This window comes from Solea solea, chromosome 1 (genome assembly GCF_958295425.1).
Source record: "Solea solea chromosome 1, fSolSol10.1, whole genome shotgun sequence".
In the NCBI taxonomy this organism is placed as follows: domain Eukaryota; kingdom Metazoa; phylum Chordata; class Actinopteri; order Pleuronectiformes; family Soleidae; genus Solea; species Solea solea.
In genome coordinates this window covers 44,660,553-44,681,103 of record NC_081134.1, presented here as the reverse complement: position 1 = coordinate 44,681,103, position 20,551 = coordinate 44,660,553, and the positions used below count along the sequence as shown (strand labels likewise).

Below are 20,551 nucleotides of genomic sequence, written 5' to 3'. Positions count from 1 at the left end.
GCTTCCAAAGAGCTTTACAACGTGCCAAAGCCTTGAAATGAATTCAGCACTTTCTCGTTCTGTATTTTGTGGCTCGAAGACCAGTGGTGCCAGTTGAATGGCGGAACATTATGATAGGCCAGGTGCAGCGATGAAGATGTTGAATACTTCTCAGGAGCAACTGTGCCATCGGTGACTTTTAGGATTTTCCACATATTTCCTCGCTAGGTTTGTTACTTGAAACAAAAAATGACAAGAATGTCCCGGACACAGATGGAACAAAACATTCCCGAAATCTTCAGGACGATTCCTTCCAGTTTATTTCCATTCATCAAGAAAAGGGGTGCACTCAAGGAATGAGAACTCAAAAACCTGTCTCCATCTTTTCATTTCAGACATTTACGCAGCACACAGTTTTTTTTCACACATGCTTCATGCAGGGTGGTGTTCTAAAGCCCGATCAGCCGAGCCTTGGTTCACTTAAATGTGCCACACGGAGCATGGACTTCATCAGCCATGTTGCTAATTAGGAAGCCCGTTTCCCTGCCAGTGTCACAGTCTCACACAGAGGATGCTGAACCTCTCCCACCTGTCACGCTAATGTAAATATTCTCAATTAACGTTCATAATTTGGAGGACAACCCATGGACAATTTCACACGCAACGAAACGGACGGCCAAGGCAAGCTCTGCTTTATGTTTTTCTGCCTCCCTCTCTCCTTCCTCCTCTCCCCAGAGTCTCTTGATTTTTTCTTATTAGAAATTGTTTCTTTCCAACCTTTCTCTCTCGTTGCTGCTCTTGTTTTTTTTCCTCTCACTCAGGGACACTGACGTACTTCCCCCAGTATAAGTGTCTGCTCTTCATTTAAAGTTGAAATGGACAACTTTTTTGGCTTAACCTTGTCATTATGATGTTAAAAGTGATTGCACAGTGTAATGGCGATGGCGAAAACAACAAGCCCCGGTGTTTAGAATGTCCCCATATAAGCCTTGCTTTTTTATATGTGATCCTTTTGGCACGACGGTGTCTAAAACTGCACATGCACCTGGTATCTGTTGTGTTTGGAATAAGCATGATGATGCAACAAAGCCCAAGTTGCCTCTTAATATTAGTATAAGTCTATATATTAGTATATAATGGCTGAAACTATTGATATTCTAGCCGTCAACCGGTGATTTCAGATAGAGACAGGTAGACAAAAGCAGCCATTTCCTTATGATGTTATCTGCTAAAATGACAGCGGTTCCTTGCAGCCTTAATTAGCATCATGAGCTAAAGGTCTGTGTTATTGTAGGAACTGCCGACAGGATTTAACCCTCCGTGCCTGACTTGGCCTCAGTCTTGTAGTTTTTCCACTCTGCTCCAGCCTTTTCTCCCTCCTTATGTTATTTTTATATCAAACATCTCCCAAAGCTTTTTCACCACCGCCTTAAGGGTGCTTTTCATTTATGTGGACGCGCAGGTCCGCAGTGCCAACTAATTAATGACCCGCTACCCACCTCTCACACTTGAGTGGAGCAAGGAGCCGGAGATCTATTTCAAAAATAAATCAAGATGCTAATCTGGGTTTTTATACATTTTAATCAGACAGCCAATCAAAACATATTTTTAGACACTGCACGAGTAGCTTGACCAGACCGCTGATGGTTTTGAAAGAAACCGGATTATTTAACCTGACAAGATGGTGTGCTGATTTCCACATTTCCGTGTAACTTAACCCACTGAACATACAGTAAAATGTTGATGAATTGAAAGTTATGAAAATATTTTTTAAACATATTTTAAACACACTAATGCCTAAGTGAATGTTTATGTGGTGTCTACATACATAAAACTGCAACTCTATATTAAGACTTTTCCCTATTTAAAATGTAGTAGCTGTGGATTGTAAATGATCTCTGTTACCACCACTGTCATCTCTTAAATGTGGTCGCAGCAACGTGCTGTAATGTCGTCCTGCCCTGGATGTGAATGCATGCTGGGAGGTTTGAGGCTCTAGAGACCCTGAGCTGAGCCTGGCTGGGCCCGGACTTAACCTTTATTTGCTCAAACTGACTGCGATGCACTCCACATTTAGCCTGTTATTAAGTTATTAAGCCAGTAATATTAAAGTCAGCTTCTGTAATGGGTGCAGTAATGAAGTCTGACACTTTTACTGGCACGAACATCTCTAAGGCCAGAAGTACAGTGAGAGGGCCAGTGACGGAGACAGCTGGAGGAAGGAAAGAAAAAAAGCAAATACAGAATCTACTGTAACAGTGAGACATTGTGAGTTATGCCTTTTTGTATTGTGGCCTTCAGATTTATAAAGTTTCTGTTCTATCGGGGCATTGTTCAACACAAACAATGCACAAAGAGGTGACGTGTTTACGGTGGTGGAACAGCACCAACAGCATTGTTACTGTTTGTAAAATACCTAGGGGTGGGCTTGTTGCCCCCCCTTGGCAGGCGGTGGTACAGCTGGAATGAGCTTTAATTGTCATCTGAGGGATTCTCAAGAAGTCTTGCTGGCATGTGCCGCTGATATCACAAATGGCAAGCCAGGGAGCGATCTACAAGGTGGACATGCTTTTACAAGCATGCATGAGGGGGCAGTTAGTCATTCAAAGAGAAGCACAAATGTCTCTGTTCGTCCCCGGTGCTTCAGCTCCAGTATTCATGGTCACATTCAAGCAAACAAGCCTGTGTGGAGCTTGGCGGCCTGCCGTGTGGACCTTCCACTCCACAGTGATAGGGTTCATAAAGGCTCTTTTACCACGCACTACCACCTTCAGGACATCCAACAACTCTTGGTCCACAGCCTTGTTCAAACAGCACTGCCGCATTCCTGCTGAGCTCCCGAAACAAATTCAAACTGAACTCCATTTCCTCATCTTAATAAATCACCCGAGACCTCAAGCCCTCGGTTTTTTGACTTTTTCTCTCCCTGAAAAAAAGTCCCTCTCCCCTGCTAAGATTGATTGCCGTCTTTGCTTGGCTATGCGCTTGTTTATGTGAGACGGTAACCACAAAATGCCTCGTGCTGTCACCCCGAAGAGGGTCTGCGTGAGTGGGTGCGTGTGTGCACAATGAGGAAACAGCTTTTATCACTTACAACTGTCGCGCAAAAAAACACCCACAACCATGTGTTTGTGGGTGCAGAAGAAGAGGGTAAGCATGGTTTTCGGATTTGCATGTGTTTCAAGCAGAGATTATGCTCAAGAGCCTTGTTGTCTATACCGATTTATCAGATTGTGCATCATTCCAAAGCCTTTTCACCAGCTCGTATGAGATCAGAGAGCACTGCACTACCTCTTAAAAATAGTTTGTCCTTTAAAAATGTTTTTTTTTCTCTCTCTTTCACTTTCCTCCGAACCCGCGTCACTGAGTAAACTCATTGTCCGTTTGTATTAGAGGAGCAACCTGCTAAACACATTTGCCTGAGATGAATTTCCAATAGGTTTGATGCGATTGTAGTTTTTGCCCAGAACGTCAGGCATGCAAAGAATGTCAAGCCCAGATCAAGCGCCATCTCTAACTGTGCACACGCTGCAGAGCTGCGGTGAAACACTGAGCCACGCACTTCACTTGTAACTCCAAAACTGACTCTATGTCCAGTTTGTTGGAGACATTTACGCCAGTCACTTTAAATTAGGATAAAACAGCAGCCTGGTAACCATCACCAAAACACTGGAAGGGTGGCTCTTCACAGAGTAGAAAGTGAGACAGAGGAAAAACAAGTTCACTTTTACCATATCAGAACCAGAGTAAACACATTTTTTCATTAAATACATAATCGTGTACGTACGTACGTATTCACTGCATTTTGCATTCAATTAGAAATTAGCCACCAGCTTGTCTTTGTATTATAATATCAAAATTGAAATGATTTTATCAGTTTGACTAAACCATCTCCACATGTTGACCTCTGTAAAAAAAAAAAAAAAAAATTGGAACCACAAATGCATCAATAGTCAATACTCAAAAAATGTCTCCTTCCTTCTCTTCTCTCACTCGTTGCCTCGGCTTCCCCACAGGGAGCGAGATGGAAAATCCAGCTGACGCACGACAGTGCTGGAAAACGGTTTCTTACCTTCACTGTCCATCTATATTGGAAGTGTAATGCTTTGCCAAAGTACAGTGGGAGAGGATGTGGTTAAAAACTACCTGTAACTGTAGAATTCCTGTAGCTTTGTCATATTTAATCAACTTTTTTTGCTTCTTTTTTTTTTGGCAAAAGATTTTTCCCAGTTGATCGTGTTTTAATTTAATATACAATGTAATTAAAAATAACGTTACAAAACAAAAAATGCAAAAAAATAAAAGAGTATATCTTTACAGGGAAAAACAGCAATACTGTTATAGAAGTACACCAAGTTTCCCCTCTGAACCGGAAAATAAAAGGGAAACTTTTATACAAATTTACAGCTGTATGCAAGTATTGACTGGTGGTGATATACAAAATAATGTGTTGGAATTAGATGTTGTAATGAGTATTATTTAATGATTGAAAGCAACTCTGTGACATTTATTTAACCTTATACAGCAGCTTCAAAATCATTATCAGAATCAGAAATACTTTATTAATCCCTGGAGGGAAAATGTTTTCATTACAGCTGCTCCAACCAAAAATAGAAAGAATGAATAGATAAATAAAGAACAGAGATTCACAACCTATACTAAGAGTATACTAAGAGTATAAAAGACAAGAATTATATACAATAGTCACAATATGCAAGACTGAATACATTAAAGATCAACATACAGTATATAAACAATAATGCACAGTATATAAACAGGAACAAGGAAAGGCTACAATGTTGCTCTATGAAACATGTGAATTGAAATAAGTGAACCGGGCTCAACCCTCATATTTACATGAGTATGACATAAAAACATTTGACTGTCTATATCGTATGTTCTGTTTGTCATGTTCACCTGTCACTGTTTCATTAACAGGTGTTTGTGTGTTTGTGCGTTTGTGTGTTTGTGTAGGACCCACAGGCGTCGGCCTGAGTGAGCTGCAGAGGAAGCTGTTGATCTCTGACCCTCAGCACTTCAGTGTGACTATCGCACGTAAGTTCACTCCTTTCACTGGGGCTTCAAACCCTGTCTGTGCCTGTGTGTCTGTGGTCAAATCCAACATTCGCTGAACATCGTCCAGTAGATTCCATTTGTCTTCCAGTCGTTCCTCTTCTCTGTTGTCTCTCTGTGTGTGTGTGTGTGTGTGTGTGTGTGTGTGTGTGTTTTATACATTGTTTCTACTTTAACCTTTTTACCAGACCACAGTTTTCAGATCTGCTATTTACTGGCAAATAGACAGCGTTTGGCCTTCTGCACATATATGTAAGACAGATGGACTGTGAGACATAAGCAAACAACCGTGACCTGTGAACTTTGCCCCAAAACAAAAATGTCCCAAGAAACCATGTTAAATCAAACATATTTATTTTGTAAATTAGGCCAAATTAAGAGCGTTAAGTGACAGTCGGGGAACATTAGTGATGTAGATGTGGGTGTGAGTATGGTGTACGGTGTTGTAAGTGAGAACAGAACAAAACATAGGCCAACAAACTGAAGTGGCCGCAGATGCAGGCCAGAATGAGTCAGTGTGTGTGTGTGTGTGTGTGTGTGTGAGTGTGTGTGTGTGTGTGTGTGTGTGTGTGTGAGAGGCAGATAAAGCTGCAACACAGTGGGAGTGAGGCTTTTATCTGTTGGGTTTGGAGTGTTACGGCCAGGTGTGATGTATGACGGCAGTCATGTAACCACAATGCCTCTTTTTTCCGACATGAAATGACATTATAGCTCGCAAAAAAGAGACGACCAAAAATACAACTGTACAGTAATTAAAACACCAGACAAGCTCATATGTAATTCATTCATCCATCCATTGTTTACTGCTTTATCCTCCACACGAGGGTCACATGGGGCCTAATGTATTATTACCATCATAGTGAAAGTATTGGTTACTGTTTATGCCAATTGGTAACAAAGCAGTTCACTTGGAGGAAGAGGAGGAAGAGGAGGTCACAGGCCAGTTTTCATTCTAACTTTATATCAAGTGGTGGTGTTGTCTGAGGTATTTCCTCAGTTAAGACATGGCTGTGATTGGGGAAGGTAGTGAAATCTGGAAATCTACGTCATCCTAAAGGTACAGTGTGTATGTATGTATGTAAAAACACTAAAATACTCTACTCTAAAATAATGTAAACAGCACATTGTGGGTTAATGAAATACAGCAATTCATAGAATCAGGTGACTGTTCGCTTAATATACAAAAAAAATAGTATAATGTTTTTATCTTCAATTTCTGCTAAATTAAAAAAGGATTTCACCTTCAGTTTCAACACTGGACCTTTAAGTGTATGTCTGTCTTAAGTCTAAAGTCCCTGGTTTGATTTCTTACAATCACACACCTCTTGTGCATCCAGAGCAGATTCTTGTTCACCGACACAAACTGAAGAAATGCATAAGATGCTGGATTGTATTGTGAGTATATCGCAGGTCTGAGGCAGCACAGGCCCGGGCCGCGTGGCTCTCCTCCTGTGTAATTGTCTGACTGCCTGACAAGCTCCAAATGATGGAGGAAATGGCATTTTTCTATGTCTGAAGACTTGCCATTCCACTGCTTCACAATTTGGCTCTGAGCTTCTCTGTCTCAGTTTATTTCTCACTTTCTTTATGTCTCTCTCTGTCTCCCCCCCCCCCCCCCTCCCTCAGCCTCCACCCTTTTTCTCCTTTTACGGACTGAAAGACAGCCGTGCCATAATTCTGGACGCTGTCCAGCGCCGCTGCACAGCGACTGGCTGGCCCTCCTTTGCCAGCATTTTTTAAGTTTTTGTAGCTCTGCGATGTCCCCGACGCCAGCGTGTTGGGACAAATAAATCTTTTTGATTTATTCAGTGAAGCCGGGCAGCAGCATTAGTAATTGTGTTGTTACCATCTGTGGCTTGGAGGGAGTCTGTGACACGAGCTTGAGAAAATACGAGGTTGGCTAATATTAATTGCCGTGTTTGTTACACGCCGTGTGGCATAATGGATGCGTCGCAGCTGAAGTCTGACACTTGAAATGTCCCCGGTATTAAAATCCCATCGGTTCTGCCTTTTTTTTTTTCCACAAGGACTATTAATCGTTCTCAAATGTGACCTGTGATGCTGCGTTTAATGGAGCCCAGACACTCTGATTGTGACCAGTATAGAAGACGTATGGCACAAGCCCTGGCTCTCATTAAAGGGAAAGAGACTCGGAAAGTATCTCATCTCCCTCCTTTTTAATGTCTGATTGCTGCCAATGGACACATGGATGTGTTTAACACTTGCTGTTGTTTCAGATTAAGCCTGAACGCATTACGCATTTTTTTTTTGTGCTGGGGAGACCACCATCTCTCTCTCTCTCCCCTTTTCTCTCACTTTCTTTCTGTCCCCTTGTTGCTGTAAAGTGCAAAACAGCCGCCAAAGAAACACAAGGAGCGTTTCCATCAGAGTTAAGGGTTAAACATTTTGATTCCAATCCAAGCTTACTGATATTTTCCATGATTTTAGAATGAATGGATGCACATTCTTTTACTGCGCTGTAATTATTTTTCTGTGCCACAAAGCAGATTTCCAAAATACAGTGGTGTCTGGTGTTGGTCATACTACCAAGGGCCTGTTTGGCAAAACAGTCTTACATGTTTCTGTGGTTCAAATCGAAATTGTGATTTTAAACAATGCAATTAGGAACATTTGGAACGGCTGTGATTAAATTGCTCTGTTTTTGATTCCTCTATGTTCTGAGCCAAGTAAAAACACATTACAGACAAGTGCATTAGAAGAGTATAATATAGGAGTTAATATTTCATTCCATCTTTTTTTTCTTTTTTCTTTTAAATGTATAATACATTAAATACTGAACTTAAGCCTGATTTTAAAAATGATATCACATATCAAAGTGTTGATGTATGTTAGAAAAGTCACAATGAAATATTTTGGACTTCTAAGTAAGTCTTGTATATGTAATCTCATAAAAGGTTCCTCTGGCCTGCTCGGCGTCGTTTTCCAAACGTTTTCTGGAGCTGATGACTCAAAGTAATTGATCTTCTCTCAGTGTATTCTCCGCCGCACTTAGAGTTATTGCTTCTTCCTCCTCCAGCAAGTGACACTTTGAATAAATCACACCGCTGTATTACCATGAACTTTTTTGATCAGTTTACTGTCATGGCACAGCTCTGGCACACGGAACGACTCGGCGGAGAGTAAAACAGAAGTTTGCAGGTGATAAAGGTTTAATAGTTTGTTTTGGAGCTGGTGGGAGTGTTAGATGGGTGAACCCCTCTGACCTTTCAAGTGCTCCTGAGAGTGAGTCAACCTTTCGGGCCTTTACAAATCCATCCAGCGCTGCCTGCTCACGTTCGCTCCACGTGCCGCACCCAACCAGCCTCTTTTACAGCACAGCTTTATGGCCAAGTAAATGTAGAGACTTGATGTTAATGAGAGCTCCCAAACTCAATTACCTTACCGTGGCTAACACTGTCGGCTAACGCCACAGTTGCTGTTCCTGCCGGCACTGCAGCCACATTACAAGAGACTAATTTAATAAAAAGCAGTAAACCTCTGCTGAATGTCAGTTAAGTGTCTGCGTTTTTGTGCTGCAGAACTACAGGTTGTGTATTTTATAGTGCTATTACACAATCATATATACAAGGGTTGGCATGGTCTGACGCGCTATGTTTCAGACTTCCAGAGATGTTAATGAGTGGTTCAGTTTAGATGGTTCCTGCCTCAGGAGTGAGTCAGACAGTCTGGGTTTTGAGGTAATCTCCCTCTCTCTCTCTGTCTCTCTCTCTCTCTCTCTCTCTCTCTGTCTCAGACACAAGTCGTTCCAAGAGGAGCCAGGAGAGCGACGGTGTGGAGTACCACTTCATCTCCAAAAGTCTTTTCGAGACGGACATCTACAACAACAAGTAGGCTCGAGTGTGGTTGACGTAAAAAGAGAAAACAAAATCTGGCACAAAGAGTTTAAACAGTGGACAAAGAGTACAGACGCTAATGATAACAATATTTACCAGTCGAAACGGATAAGAACTACGTGTGCCGCACTTTGTGAACAATACATTTCCAGTTCAGACAGGGTGCACATGGCCAGGTTTAAACAAGTGAAAATAAGGTCACACAATTCTTCTTCCATATGCTGTGGTTACACCCCCCACCCCCCCCCCATCTGCAAATACCAAGCATTTTATAACAAGTGTCTCTTATTGAATCCAGTCGGCTAAATTTCCCAATTTAAAACAACAACAAGGACAAATGTGCACAAAAACAAACAAACCCTTTAAAGAAATGTTTATAATCATTTAAAAGACAAAAAAGATTAGAAAGTTTAACATAAATAATAATAAAAGTATCAATTCATTGTTGAATGTAGCCTTTTTGGCCTTTTAATGTACCCTTCACCCAGAGGAAAACAACTAAATCTCCCTTGTATTTATGATCTGGACCACTTGAGGCAGTGCCGTGTGAAACCAGCTGCCTGATCTTGAACTTGCTACTGCCCAGGAAAAACCCTCTCTTTGCTGTTGTTTGTGTGTCTTTCTACTGAGTGTGAGCGAGTGTTGACAGGACTGGGCACTGTGCTGGTAACAAATCCAGACACTGGCCTCAAGGTCTCCTGTGACAGCTTCCTCCTTTCCTTGGACGCTCTCTCTCTCTCTCCCTCTCTCTCTCAGCGCAGCCACACCACGGCCTGCCTTGACATTTGCGGCCAACAAATGGAAATGCAAGTTGTAATAGTCTGTAAAAGAATGATTGATGCCTTTCTGCTGGTGTCACACAAGCTGGGCGGGGCAAAGAGAAGATAAACTGTATATGGGTGCATGTGAAAAGACATTTACACATGCAAAGCGTCACATTGTACGTGCTAAATATGAGGGAGGTATTGAGTGTCAGAGCACGCAGAGAGAAGAAGAGACGGGGGGCTGTATATTTAGGCCGTGTTGCGGTGTAGGTCGAGACATGCGATGTTTTCCAGGGAGTTGGAGGGGTGAGTGACAGGGCTGTGATGTGGCGTGGATGCGTGGGACACTCCACACTGAAATTACAAGGCAGCAAAAGGAGACGAGGGGTGAGGTGGACTTGTTTGTGTTTTTGCCTCGCTGTAGGCAGCAGGAACAATGCCGAAATAAAAGGTCTCTGAACTCTGGGTCCACAACACAAACACGTGTGTTTAACTCAAACAACTTTCCCAAGGGAAGCCTTGTTCTGTGTCAAAATGCCAACAATCCATACTCTCAGTGCCTTATTTTAAATCTTTATATCTTCTCCTCTGACGCCAGAAAATTGTGCTGCAAGGTGTGAGGTTTTTGAAACGTGCTACTGTAAACTGTGTAATGAATTTCCCAGAAGAAAAGAAGAGGTTTGTTGAGTTTTAAGCCTTGAAAATGGAAAAGAAAATTCTTACATGGGGAATTACCATAAAAGTTTCTTTTTACATGGCATTGGTCACACTGACGCAGTCATTCTGTCCGACACCGGTCCTGAGCAGACTGCGAGTACACCACGTCGTCCTATTAGCTTCAAATTCTTTCCACGTCGTTACTCTGCTCGCTGCCTTTTTCCCCTTCTTGTTTTCAGCTAAAAATAAACCCTTCTGCCTCTTTTTTTTTTGCTTTCATGACATCTGATTGGTGTGAAAGTGGGAGGATTATCTAGTGGAAAACAGTTTGATTGCTTGCGCCCTCACAGTTGCTTAAGTCCTGCTTGGATTTGAAGCAGCTTTCTTGGTCTTTCTGGAACAAACAGGTGTTACTGATTGAGAGAGAAGCATAGCAGATTACGTGAAAATGTGCGCAGCCAAGGTGTCTGGTTTTTAAGTTGTGCTGTAGAGGAGGCTATCTTTTGATCTGTCAGCAGCTGAAGGAGAAATCTACCTCTGTATGTAGTTTTTGTAGGTTTTTTTTAGTATCATTACATCTAAAAATGAATCTCAGGAGTGTGCTGACACAGTCGACTAGATTAGGACGGGATTAAAGTGTTTCTCCCATGAGACATTAATGCACATTGCACACACAAAAGTATCACAATTGTGTTTCCTTTCACAACAGCGCTGCTCTTTCCCAATCTCCTTTCATCTCATCTTTCAGGTTCATCGAATACGGCGAATACAAAGGCAATTACTATGGGACGAGCTTCGACTCAATTCGATCCATCCTCTCCAGGAACAAAGTTTGCCTATTGGATGTTCAGCCTCATGTGAGTTTCAGAAACCCTTCCTTTGCATCTCCTAATCTGGATCCCACCATCTCTCACTTCCTAGTATACTTTTAGACTTATGGCACCTCAGCCTCTGCATATCTCAGAAGCAGATCTCTTTTCTCGAGCTCTTTGGCCTCTTGGCTGCTTCAGCTTCAGTTACCAAAAGCAGGTTTTTAAAGGGAAGGCATTTCGAGGCAGCAATTACTGCTAATTTCCTCTATTTGGAGATTTCCTCTTTGGCTTATGTGTCTTGGGTGGTGGCGATCTGACTCTACACAAATGGCCGGCATGTCGCTAAGCCCCAACAAACCCCATGTTTTGTTTTTCATTGGATAATAACACACAGGCAAGAATAATATATAAACCATTATATAGATTAGCGTGGCATGTTCTCAATCCAGCCCTCAGGTAAGGAGTGTAAGTAAAACAACTGTGCTTGCTTATGTGGGTGTATGTACGTTCAGTTTTTTTTGGTCTGCTTTGGAGCTGGTGGTGGTGTAAGATTAGTGTTTTTTCCACTGAGCCTCCAGTGGGGATGTGCATTTTAAAAAAAAATGCTATTTGATAGTCACTGGGGATTCAAACTATCTTCACTATGGTCTTTAATGGTCAAGATGCATTCAAGAAACCTCACAAATTTCATCATCACTAACCAAATGCTTGTTCCTACAGCCATTCTGTGCTAATAAATGCACCATGTATGCACATATTTATTAGTCATTGAAGTTTTTTAATATAATCACTAATTGTCACGTTAACTGAGTGATTTTTTTTATAATCAAAGGAATAATTGAATCCCTAACCTCCACTATATGCTCATTTTCCAACATGACTCATAGATCAGATCATTGTCCGTGTCAAATGTTATTTCTCCCATGTTGACTTGCAGAGCAGCTAATGAAAGCCATGATGAAAGCTCCCCAGGGGTTCCTCTCCTGTCCCACCCTTAGCTTTTCATCCATACTCCCATCACTTGTGGGTTTGGATCCACTGCCTATTAGCACAGTGAGGGGGCCCTGGTCCCAGTGCCAGAGCCAGAGGAGGTCCTTCAATCTGACGCCACCGCTAACCGTCTCTGACCTCTCTGTTACACCGCTCATTCAGCAGCAGATTCAGGGTGTTATTTCATGCAATTGTCACCAGAGAGGCGAGACAAAAAGAGCCGACTGATGTGGACATAAAGCGTACGCGCCACTATTTTTTTAAACAGCCACACGCACTATTCAGGCCAAGGCCTGTCATTTGTTCCATCCACCCATACATTAAACTAGTGCTTCCCAACCTTTTTGGCTTGTGACCCCTTAAAACCAACAAACAGCAACCCCTTGTCATGAGTCAATCTTGTCACTATTCTGGTCTTTTTACATATTTTTCATTCTGAAGAACTGCGGTGAGTAACATTTGAACATAAACAAAAGTGTGTGACATTTAAACCTTTGTCAGACGGGTTCACACAACGCTGATTAAACCTATAAGCTCCTCACAACTCTACTCACATGTTCAGATCTTGTGTCGCCCCACGACATTCCTGTGCTGCATACAGGAAGTGATTTGATTTATGTCAAGACAGACAGACAGACAGAGTTAACGACTGCAAACAGGTTAGAGAGTTACTGAAAACACAAGGAAGCACACATACATGTGCTCTGCTCCCTCACTCAGGTCTGATAGTATTGCTTGACAGTCACTTCTGGTTTTCCCTCAGTAAACATTGTTCAATGACGTTGCCCTACAAGTTATTATCCCCTCCTTCTTATTTTATCTCATGTTTATGAAATGTCTAAATGTTCATTACGTTAATTCTTCATTCTTGTTTTGGACCACGTGTCATCCTCTTCTAGGTTTGCTACACTCTCACTCTTTGTGTTTCTTAAGTGTTTCTCTCTGTCACTACGCAGACAATAAAGCACCTGCGGACGGCAGAGTTGAAACCCTTCGTTGTGTTCGTGAAGCCTCCGTCACTCGAGAGATTGCAAGAGACCAGAAAGAATGCCAGAACCTTATCTGGCAAGGAGGACAAGGGATCCACAAAGCCATACACGGTGAGCCAATGTCTGGAGATACAATACAATATGGTTAATTAGGGCTTTATTAAGTCAGGATACAGAGGATTATAAAATCTATAGCCACAAACACAAAAAAACATCCAAACATTGTGAAATGAACTTACAGATACACAGTGTGTACATGATGTGTGTGAGTGATGAGGTCATCCCTTCACACACCTTCATCTCAGCCCAGCGAGGACGCACATGAAACCAATTAGACGGCGTTTCTGTGCGGCTGTGAAGTTGACGAGCAGAGGAGGGGAGGGTGAGAGCTGCACTGAAGGTGGATGATGGTTTTCCCAGCCCCACTGAGCACAACGCTCACTGTGCTCGCCTGTTTGGATCGCTACAGGCAACTACGTAAAAGTCAGCAACACACGGGGGGGATAACCTGGTGCGACGCCAGGGGTGTGTGAAATGCGAGGAGGGACGGAAGCAGAGAAATAAAGAAAGGCAAGGCTGTCAAAGAGATCAAGACAACAGCCATACGACTTTGTTTATGTTTGGAAATGCATACGTTCTGCACCCGGATACATCCACACTGCCTCAAGCATTTCACAGGCCCCACAAATGGAGGACAGACAGCAGGACAATCTTTAAGATCCTGGGGGTGATAGCAGTATGGACAAAGTGATTTATTTATTTGTTTATATTACCTATTTCTACATTTAAAACGTTTACAAAGCACATTTTTGTTATTTCACTGCTCCGTCAAATCTCTCCTAAAGTTCCAAAGAACAAACAAACAAAAAAACATTGAACACTTTGCACCCTCAGCGCTGATCTCATGCTCCACGAAAAAAGTCCCAACTATTTAAGTCACCACAAGCTTAGAAATCCTCCTCATTACGACAAATCAAGCTGTCTCTCTCTGCACAACCACTCGGTTTACACAGTGTTTTAAGTTGGGCGTAGCCACTGGCCTCTACAGCAGTGTGTTATTGTGAGCCGGAGCGGCCACAACAATGAGAGCAACAGGAAAACTGTGATATATAATGTGGTCAACTTGAAGGGACCTAAATGAATAAGTAGCAACAAGGACAATATGCTATTAAACATCAGCTGCAGTCTGTCGGAGCCAGTGAGAGATGTCAGTATGTCACTTGTCCTTGAACCCAATAATGAGGCTGAACGCACTGAGGAACCAGAACTAAAGTTGACCCGTTAGATATGAGTGGACCTGTAGCTCAACACACGTTGTGTGTTTCTATAATTTGAGTGATGCCTTTATGTCTATAATGTTGTCCCACCTCAACGTCCTGATTCAACAAGGATCCAACTACAAAGTAATCATTTAAAACTCTACATAAACCTTTATAAGAACCATAATGAGGTCCTTAAACATCCTGTGGTAACACCAGACAACAGAGGATGTCGCACACTGTACAAAGTTGAGATGATTTTAATTGACTTCATAAAAAAATAACTCAATACAGACTTGGGAAAGTCATCTACCATAATTTACAAGTGTAGTTTGGTGCTGCTAGAATTCAGTAACTGTAGTAAACTATCGTCTTCAGAAACACGACGATCGATACCAGTATCAGATTATCAGGTTCAGCTCATCTCTCTCAAATATTATATATTATATAATATAATATATTATAATAATAATAATAATAATATATAATATTTAAATACACCTGTGTGAAACTGTGAGACAGAAGGACACACTGTGTTCCAGGCACATAACAGATCAGGTTCTGTGTAAAACGTCATGTCCACCGACACGACATCAGCCTTGAGAACTTTGCTATGAAAGACTCTAAAAGTAGAAGCTGTTGTTGGGTGATTCGTCTCAGACGTGCTGGGTCTTCCGCCAGCTGTTTTTCTCTCAGAGAGACAGGTCTGCTTTAATGATAAAGGCTGAGGAACAGTCATCTCATTGTTTCAGCAGAGCACGCTCACTTTAGACCCATTGTATTAGCTGGAGACCGCTCCGAGTCGGTTCTCAAGGAGGGAGTTAAAACTAAATATTTGTAGAGATTTCTTTGTTTGATATTTATTGACATAGGGAATAGAGTTGTGTTTTATTGCTGTGAACATTCAGATTTGTGGGGGGATGATACCTGTGGCTGGCACATGCTGAAAGTGTTGAAAGGCTTTATCGTCCCATGAGGAGATTTTTCCACTTTGCTCAGAATTTACAGCTAAACAGACTCAGATCTAATGAACACGGTAAAGAAAATGGTGAAAATAGACGCCATAAAAACATTACATCGTTTATAGCCTGTAGCAAGGAGAAACATCAGCGGCATGACCGAGCCTAACAAAGTACTTCAACAGGCACAAGACACTACATCATTTCATGTGGAAATTAAGCAATCTAATAGTAGTTGGGATAAATGAGTCCCCGCTGCTTTTCTGCTCCAGTTTGATCCTTCAGAGGTGGCATCAGCTCAAACTGCTCTCCGAGGAGAGCGACCCTGCACGGATCAGTGGATGCCAAAGAATATCCACTCACTCCATCTTGCCCAAATTTCCATTGGCCTCTTTTACCTTCATTAAATTCATCTTTTTGTTTCATCCCACATCTATCTTGTTCATTTTTTCACTCTGTTTTCGGGTTTTCTTTCCATCTCTCTACCCAGCTCCCTGTCCCCAAAGCAGCTTCCTGCTGTGATTAATGATCTTTTACCTTGAATGGCCTAACGAGAGACAGACTCAGAGACTTGCTGCTGGACAGTGGAAATATCACTGGCACATGAAGCAGAGCTCAGTCTTCCAGGTTCATTTAGTTGCCAGGACAGGTCAGAGGGGTTGTTTTGCTGGCGCTGGACACAGTGGTCATCTTTTAAGTCCTGGTCCAGAAGTGGAACTTCTGCAGAGGAGTGTATAGTCACTTAGGGGAATAGTTAAGTCTGTCTCTGAGTTGTTGTCATTTAGACCTCGTTAATACCTGGGAACATCCGTCCTGAGTTATCCAATCATGTTGTTTGAGGACGTAGACATCACTCATAGTTCAGGTTTGATCCAGTCACAGAAACCACACTCTGAGGTGGTTTGCCCACAAAAACACAACCCATCCTTGGGAGGGATTACAGAACCCCACTCTCAGCTGACGTCCTTTTTTTCATTCTAATCAGAACTCATACATTCCTTTTATTTGCCACAGTATTAACACTGACGGCCACATGATTTATCGATTCATCGATATACAGTAAATCATATCGATTAATCTGTTGATTATTAGTGTTTGGGCTATAAAATGTAAGAAAATGTGTGGTCTGTGTTTCCCACATTTCGAAATGATGATGTTCTCAAATGTCTTGTTTTGTCCACAAACCAACATAATTCAGTTTTTAATCATTTATTTGCTATATGGAGCAAAGAAACCAGAAAATATTCACATAAAAGTAACTAGAACTTTCCGGGAACTTAACTTAAACTGGAACTCTGCAAGTTTGTTTGCTTTTTTGCCTTTTTCTCTACGCATGACACCACCGTAAACATCCATCCATCCAGTCTCTATCACTTTATCCTCAGTGTTGTTAAAAGTTAGAAAATAACACTATAGTTCAGACTTTCAATTATAGTCAATTCACGGTGTGTGTGGTGCCGTAAAGCAAATTGAGTTTCTCGTGAGACCCAAGTCCTGGCAAGGCTGGTTTTCGACTAACAGACGGTAGAGGGAGTGGAGACAGCCCCCCATCTCCCCGCAACAAGCCATTTAACTATCACAATGCTGTCAAATGAAGGTAATAATCCTGCATAGTTCTGCTTTAATTTTTAAACACTGAAACCAATTAATCATATTGAATTCACTCAAGCTCCTTATTTATTTTTTCCCTCTCCCTCTCCGGCCCTTGCACACACACACACACACAAACCCGCTGTCAGCAGACACATTTGTACAATCAGACTCATTATAAACATCATTTTGTTCTTGAAAACAGTCGTGAAATCAGTGTGTATTTGAATAAATTGCAGGGGAAGCCCAGATCCACATTGGACAGGTGTTAGCAGTCCTTCTTCACGCTATCTGATGATGGACGTTAATGCCAGGTCTCTAGTGGCCATTTGGAGGTTGTTTGAGGACGTAGACATCAGCGTGTGAGATGGCATGGGTTGGTTTCTACATAGTTGATTATAGATTTATTTTAAACAGCCCTGGGCTACAAAAGGAGACGGGGCTTTTGCTAAGTGTCACATTGAATAAGTGTTTATATTTAGGTGCGCAGCTAATTCATTATGAAGCGGAAAACCACTAGAAACACTGTGAAATAACTCCCGGCTGGAAGGAGCTTCTCCAGAAATGTTGCTGACTTTTCACTTTTAAATAAGGCTGTGTTTATGTGCGTACACATTGTGCGCGTGATCCTGCGTGTTTGTGGGTGTGGGAGCATGTGTCTTTGACTTTCTGCTGCATGAATGTGCATCTGTATGTATTTATAATTGTGTGTTTGGCAGAGGGATCCACTGTAAAACCATATCTGTCCCAAAGAGTCCAGAAAAGAAGTCGAGTGTTAAATGAGAGTTGCCACTTCAGCCCTGCAGTTGGGCTGGGAGCAGGATCAGCCAGAGCCCACATAGCTGAGAGCAGAAAGCCTCAGAGGGACCACCATGGAGAGAGAGATACCTGGGCCCTTTCAGAATACTATATCTATGAATACAGGAGCCCTAGAAATGACCATATTTACTCCAGACCTGGTTAAAAATGTGTTATTTGGCTCTTCCTCTCGGGTAGCACGTGGTTTTATTCTTTACACTGGGTATCAGATTTGCATATTGACTTACACAACTCTGTATTCCCTGGAAGATTTCCTGTTACAACTTCTATGCCAGCATGCAACTTTGTATACAGCTCCGTCTTTATGTTCTCATGTGTTTTTACTGGATGTCACAGCATCCAAAATAAGTGCAGCAGTTCAGCCATTGCCCTTATTATGAATATTATAGTTATGAATCGTTGTTGGTAAGTAGGTAAACTGTACATTTATTTTTTAATATATTTAAAGATAAGTAAAATGTGCAATGCAAAAAAAAAACCACTCACACACTGTAGTTGCATTAGCCTTGTTGACCTTTGATCGCTGGCTGCATATCCATACTGTTAAGCCATTCAAGACTGGGAATGTTATTAAAGAGAAAAACACCTATTTTACAAAAAAAAGTAAGAGGGAAAGAGGATTTTGTTTGACATTTTTATGACTCCATTGTTTCTAATAACAGCTTGAATTTGTCCATCACACAAGCAGAAGTTGAATGGAAGGTGAACTCTGCTCTGACCAGAACTGCAGCATCACATGTGGTCCCAAGTTGTGGAGTCCAAGTCTTGGACTTTATGTTTAAAGCCATTCGACAAATGCCACTTTAATAGTTATTATACAGGATCAAATCAAATAGTTAATTGATGTGAGTGTGATCCGCAGGTTGTTAAAATCCAAATGATTTGGAATCGCAGGTCTGTGTCCTCGGCTCAGCACAGACACACACTCTCTCATTTCATAATCATCTCTTACTCAAATGACCTGGGAGCCACTGAGCTTGAAATTATATCACGATATTCCGTCATGATATCACAAGAATGATACTTGTGACGATATTTCACACTATTAGAAAATATAGTGTTTGTTTTGATCTGGAACGATATAGAGTTCACTGTAAATTAAAAAGACGTGCAGTAGTAAGTCATTTTAACTTGAGGACTGATTATGACTGAGGTTCAGAAGTGTTTTTCTCTCTGTTGTTGTACATTATCCTGAAAGATTATTATGGAATTTTGTATCTATTGTACGTTTAATGGGGATAATAATAATTAAAAAAAACACACACATGCATATCCCCTCCTACTAACTAGCAATTAGTACAGCTGATATCAGACTGATTCAAAGTGATGTATATACCTGAATACATGGGTAAAATATAAACTTTATTATATACAAAATATCAAGTCAGTCAAAGTTATGCCTTGCAACATTTTTGTTTTTGAAGACATACTAAGTTCATAATTCTGCTACCACAGAATCTTTGGTACCCCTAAAGCTCAGTTTCTGCAGATCCAGCAGATTTTGCACCAGATTCACATCGCTTGACCACTTGACGTGACACTGAACCACCGCCTGCCAGCTGTCATTTCCCCGTCACATAAAATCCAGACTACCAATAATGCAGTATGTCGTACATGTCAGTCTTCTGTAAATTATGGTTATGTTTTGTCTTCTGCTTATTTTGAGGATATTTTGTTTTCTTTTTGATTTAGAGAACCACGTGGAATCTGTGAAGGAAATTATGAAAATTCCTTGAGGTCAGGTTGTTGTACAGAGAGGTTTTAGTGTGCGGTCAGTGCCAGGGTTCATGTCTCTGGGAGGTTATAACCGACTCCGTATTGGGCCACTTTATGTTTATTTGTGTGTTCAAGGCCATGCAATTTGTGTTTGCACTATGTGAATTATCTCTCCCTCACATTTACGGTGCTTTCTCTTTGCGGGCAGATGTGCAGCCCAGAAATGAATGGTCTTTGCATATATTTGTTCCTTCCTGTCACTTTCACCTCCATCATGTTCTCCCTCTTCTCACTCCTTCTGCAGGAGGAGGACTTTCAGGAGATGCTGAGCACCGCCCAGTCCATGGAGAATCAGTACGGTCATCTGTTTGATAAGGTCATCGTGAATGATGACCTCTCTGCAGCCTTCGGCGAGCTGCGCTTGGCACTAAGGAAAGTTGAGATGGAGACTCACTGGGTTCCAGTCAGCTGGACTCACTCCTGAGACCCATGCATACAATGCTGTGAAAAGGAAAAAGGGAAGGGCTCTGACAAAAATATGCAGGTTTTTATCTTCTTTTTTTTATATATACTGTAAATATACAAAGTGGGGACGGGGAAGAACGAGTAAAAGACTCCACACTGCTGTGCGGCCATACCTGAGCTGCACAGACCTAAAAGTACGTTTTTGTCTGGAGTTGGGTAGGATTTAGATCTCAGCTGCGGTCTGGACATGAACCTCCAGGTCTGACCAGATCTGACAGGGCTGAGGCTCACGGCGTCCCTCCAGAATATGTGCCTTGGACATCAAACTGGATCACAATTTAGGTCACACAACCATGGCCATGAGTTGGAGCTCTTTGGTCCAAACCAGAATGTGGAACGAGCCTGGATCCTCGTAGCACCAGCAGTCCTGCCAGCACATCACCCTCCTTGCCAACCGGGACTCCTTTTTTTAGCGCGTGTATAACATTAGAGCATTAGAAACCAAAGGGATTGGCAACCTACATGTATATGTGTGCAAGAGGACACACATTCTGAGGAGTTAAACAGGAGAAAAGAAAATATACTCTGTTGTATTATACATCTGTGCTTTCATGCTCTGTTGTAT

The 20,551-nt window shown here is 41.8% G+C and overlaps 1 protein-coding gene across 4 annotated transcripts in view; it reads left to right on the top strand.

The window, feature by feature from the left end:
• Nucleotides 1-20,534, top strand: part of mpp7a (MAGUK p55 scaffold protein 7a) — a 124,358-nt gene extending 103,824 nt beyond the window's left edge. For all 4 annotated transcript variants that reach the window (XM_058629148.1, XM_058629130.1, XM_058629157.1 and 1 more), the window contains 5 exons: nucleotides 4,954-5,034; nucleotides 8,807-8,900; nucleotides 11,076-11,184; nucleotides 13,086-13,229; nucleotides 19,766-20,534. In XM_058629148.1, coding sequence (XP_058485131.1) covers nucleotides 4,954-5,034; nucleotides 8,807-8,900; nucleotides 11,076-11,184; nucleotides 13,086-13,229; nucleotides 19,766-19,945 — 608 coding nt within the window. In that variant the 3' untranslated portion in view covers nucleotides 19,946-20,534. The remainder of the gene's footprint in view (nucleotides 1-4,953; nucleotides 5,035-8,806; nucleotides 8,901-11,075; nucleotides 11,185-13,085; nucleotides 13,230-19,765) is intronic.
• Nucleotides 20,535-20,551: the final 17 nt, after the last annotated feature.